The sequence below is a fragment of the Hordeum vulgare genome, chromosome 5H, assembly GCF_904849725.1.
Source record: "Hordeum vulgare subsp. vulgare chromosome 5H, MorexV3_pseudomolecules_assembly, whole genome shotgun sequence".
NCBI lineage: Eukaryota > Viridiplantae > Streptophyta > Magnoliopsida > Poales > Poaceae > Hordeum > Hordeum vulgare.
In genome coordinates, this window is record NC_058522.1 from 565987064 (window position 1) to 565990905 (window position 3842).

General features: G+C 51.1%; 1 protein-coding gene across 1 annotated transcript; it reads left to right on the forward strand.

Moving 5' to 3' along the window:
- Positions 1-218: 218 nt before the first annotated feature.
- On the forward strand, positions 219-1997 carry LOC123453109 (DIMBOA UDP-glucosyltransferase BX8-like). Its single transcript, XM_045129874.1, has 2 exons — positions 219-846; positions 912-1997. Exons 1-2 carry the CDS (start codon positions 354-356, stop codon positions 1787-1789), a joined length of 1371 nt encoding a protein of 456 aa, XP_044985809.1. The 5' UTR covers positions 219-353; the 3' UTR covers positions 1790-1997.
- The last annotated feature ends 1845 nt before the right edge of the window (positions 1998-3842 follow it).

Consider the following 3842-nt stretch of genomic DNA (forward strand, 5'->3'; position numbering starts at 1 on the left):
GGGCGAGCTCCTCTGCTAGGCTGCCCAAGCGCTGCCGGACGTCGAAGGGTGGCGGGCCGGGGTCGGACTAGAGAATGATAGTTTGTATTGTTCTATATATGTCTGGCCCAAACATAGGTTTACAACCGGATTTGGTTACAAGTGTATTCAAGTGTTGGCTAGTAAAATATACCTGCAAATGGGACAGGGGTATATATTCAGAGCTCCCAAGCGGGACCTATATATAAACGTTCTATAAGAGCACGTACCACGCTAGCAGTGCAACCTGACCTGAGCTTGCTAAAAGCTTGAGTCCTGCACCCAGCAAAAACCGTCATGCCGTGACATCATCGCCGTACCGGCCGGCGCCAACCATGGCGTTGGGGGGCAGCGCGGTCGCCGGTCGCCGTCGCCACGTGCTGCTGTTTCCGTTGGCGTACCAGGGCCACATCAATCCCATGTTCCGGCTGGCCGGCATCCTCCACGCCCGTGGCTTCGCCGTCACCGTCTTCCACACCCACTTCAACGCCCCGGACCCCTCGCGCCACCCGGAGTACCGCTTCGTCCCCGTCCCCGACGGCATGTCCGGCCCAGCACCCGTCGCTATCGAGGACGTCGTCGCCCACATCCTCGCGCTCAACGCCGCGTGCGAGGCGCCCTTCCGTGACCGCCTAGCCGCCGTCCTGGAAGACTACTCCAGGGACGCCGTGGCGTGCATCATCGTCGACACTCACCTGCTGTCCATGGTGGAGGTGGCCATTCAGCTCTCCGTGCGCACCCTCGTCCTCCGCACTGGCAGCGCCGCCTGCCTCTCGTGCTTCGTCGCCTACCCTCTCCTCATCAAGAGAGGATACCTCCCTGTGCAAGGCAGGTAGCATAATTCCCATAAATATCTCTTGGATCGATCGATGACCCTGCAGGTTTGCTTGCAGAGTCGGAGCTGGAAACGGAGGTGAGCGAGCTGCCGCCGTACCGGGTGCGCGACCTGATGCAGCTCGGAAGGCGCCACGACCTGACGTGCAAGCTGCTGGAGCGCGTCGTGGGGGCCGTGAAAGCGTCCTCCGGCATCATCCTCAACACTTTCGACGCGCTGGAGCGGCCGGAGCTGGCGAAGCTCCGGCGTGACCTCGACATGCCGGTGTTCGACATCGGCCCGCTCCACCTGTTCTCGCCCGCCGCAGCAGCCGAGAGCAGCCTGCTGCGGCAGGACCGGAGCTGCCTGAAGTGGCTGGACGCGCAGCCAGCGGCGTCGGTGCTGTACGTGAGCTTCGGCAGCCTTGCGTGCATGTCGGCGCGAGACCTGGTGGAGACGGCGTGGGGCATCGCTGGCAGCCGCGTGCCGTTCCTCTGGGTGGTCCGTCCGGGCCTGGTCGCCGCGGACGGGCTGACGCGGCTGCCGGACGGGTTCGAGGCGGCGACGAGCGGGCGCGGGATGGTGGTTGAATGGGCGCCGCAGGAGGAGGTGCTCCGGCACCCGGCCGTGGCCGGGTTCTGGACGCACGGGGGTTGGAACTCGACAACGGAGAGCGTGTGCGAGGGGGTGCCGATGCTTTGCCGCCCGCACTTCGGCGACCAGATGGGGAACGCCAGGTACGTGGAGCACGTGTGGAAGGTGGGCTTCGAGGTCGCCGGCGCGCTCGAGAGGTTAGACGTGGAGAAGGCCATCCGGCGGCTCGTCACGGGGAGCGAGGGAGCGGAGATGCGGGCCAGGGCCGGCGAGCTGAAGAAGGCGGCGAAGGAGTGCACCGGCGAGGCCGGCTCGTCGGGCCTCGCCATCGGTAAGCTGGTCGATCACATGCTCGCACTGTAGGACGTACGCGTTTACCTCATTAATGTGCTTCCCGTGCTATTTTATGTCGGTTTTCAATGTGTTCAACGGTGTCAGTTCAGAATCTCTGTTAATTAAGCACGCACAACGGTATCCTATTTATAAGTCAGTCTTCCATTTGGTTCTCAAGTACAAATTGCAAGAAAATTTACGCATTTGTATTTATATATAAGTTAGGTGTGGACGAAAACAAGCTGGTGACGTTATTCGTATGCGTTCATATTCGTATGGTCGACACCATTCTCCCATAACTTTTGTGCGCTGGTCATGCATTATTCAATCTTCCTATGATTATAATATGGTTTCGTGAGAAGACTCGTGATACATGTGCTAAGACTTTCATACTAGATGGCAGTTGGTTCAAACATTGGGTATTTCAGTGTTTTGTGCTGCCATACATGATACACACTTGCCATTATATGTAAGCTATTCATGATGCTTAATGCTAAGACTTCATGCTAGTTAGCAGCGGGTTCAAATTATGGTGATTTTGAGGAGTACGGGAATATCGGTATTGAAATTTCAGACTGGATTTTGTTTTCATTTGAAAATTTATTAACTATTGTAGGATAAAAATCAGGCATACTTCCTCCGTCCGATGAAAAAGTGTGCATATAAACATTTTAGGACAAATTATAAAGTGGAGTAAAGAATGCATTAAAAAGGTGCAAGCCACCATCATTTTCCTTTTGAATTATCCAACATCCAATGAGCTAAGTGCATGTAGAAATTAAGAAGACTATGTGTCAAATCTTATTGGTCTTGATTATCGTGTGATGAGAGAGAAGCATTTTTTTTTACTTTAAAGTACATTGAAAAGATAAAAGTACACTCTTTTGTGAAAATTTTAAAGCCAAGTGTACATTCTTCACCGGACGGAGGGAATATTTCCATTACGAAAATTGAAGTTTGTGAATATTTGCATGTCTGAGGACATTCCATATTTCAAAGTCAAGCGGATACTTGGCTTGTGCCCATGTCACAAGTAGCCATCCCTTTTCATGAAAAAACAATGGTTAAATTTTGAAAACTTGAGGGCAAGAAAATGCTCTAAAAGTTTTGTTTTTTGCTCAAAGGATTTTCATAATAATTTAAGGATTGGAATCCTTACTAGTTTTTACCATGTCAGTTGTTTGCATGTATATATGACTGGACCGTATAGATTTTTCCATAAGGATTCCTTTTTTGTGTGCACTTTTGATCTATTCATCATATATCATGACAGTACAGGGACCGTTAGAAATAACAAACATTGTATCCTTAGAACATATGTAGCGACTACAAACACTGAAGCAAGTCGAAGGTGCGCCACTGTCAATGCCTCTTCCTTCTGGGAGTTGAGTATAACTTATTGTAATACACAGTGGCAAGTCATCGTGCTAAGACCCTACATGACCAACTTACAGAACAACAACATCGTTGATGAAGAGAAACGTATTTAGGAAGAATCAAACTTGTAGACACGCTACCGAGGGCAAACTAAGAATGAATCCAAAGAGATGCACCAAATGCCAGCACCGATCAAATCCTATAAGAACCGATGAAGACACACAACCACATGCCATCCGACGAGGCTAGGCTCATCATTGAAATTAAAATCAGGCGTGGGGGACATTATTCCTACTAGGTGACATCCCGCCGCCACATAGCCCCAAGAGGGATTTTGAACCAAACAAGAACGAGGGGGGTCCTTCGCCGGGGAGGGGCCGAAGTCATTTGTACCTCCATGGCCCAAAGTCCACCGGAGGCAGGCGTGGCTACGACGACGCGGGGTTGGGAGGGGGGCGGGGGGCTTGTCGCCTTGAAGTTTCTTCTTCCCGTAAGGATCCCTTTATACATCATTTCATAAAAATACTAAATCCACTCAAACCTCATAAGATAATCATTTGGATCTCCCGTTGAAACAATCAACCAACTAAATTTTTGTGGGATTTGAATGCGCATGACATTTCAATACTACGAAAATACTAAAAAATACTATTGTCATTTGCCAACAGGAAAAAAGTAATATTACCGACGACATCAGTGGAGGAGC

What these genes read in the sequence shown, in the direction of transcription:
- LOC123453109 (XM_045129874.1), top strand. Translation starts at nt 354, where the DNA reads ATGGCGTTGGGGGGCAGCGCGGTCGCCGGTCGCCGTCGCCACGTGCTG. An exon ending in AGGATACCTCCCTGTGCAAG is followed by an intron (nt 847 to 911) that starts GCAGGTAGCATA and finishes GTTTGCTTGCAG; the next exon opens with AGTCGGAGCTGGAAACGGAG.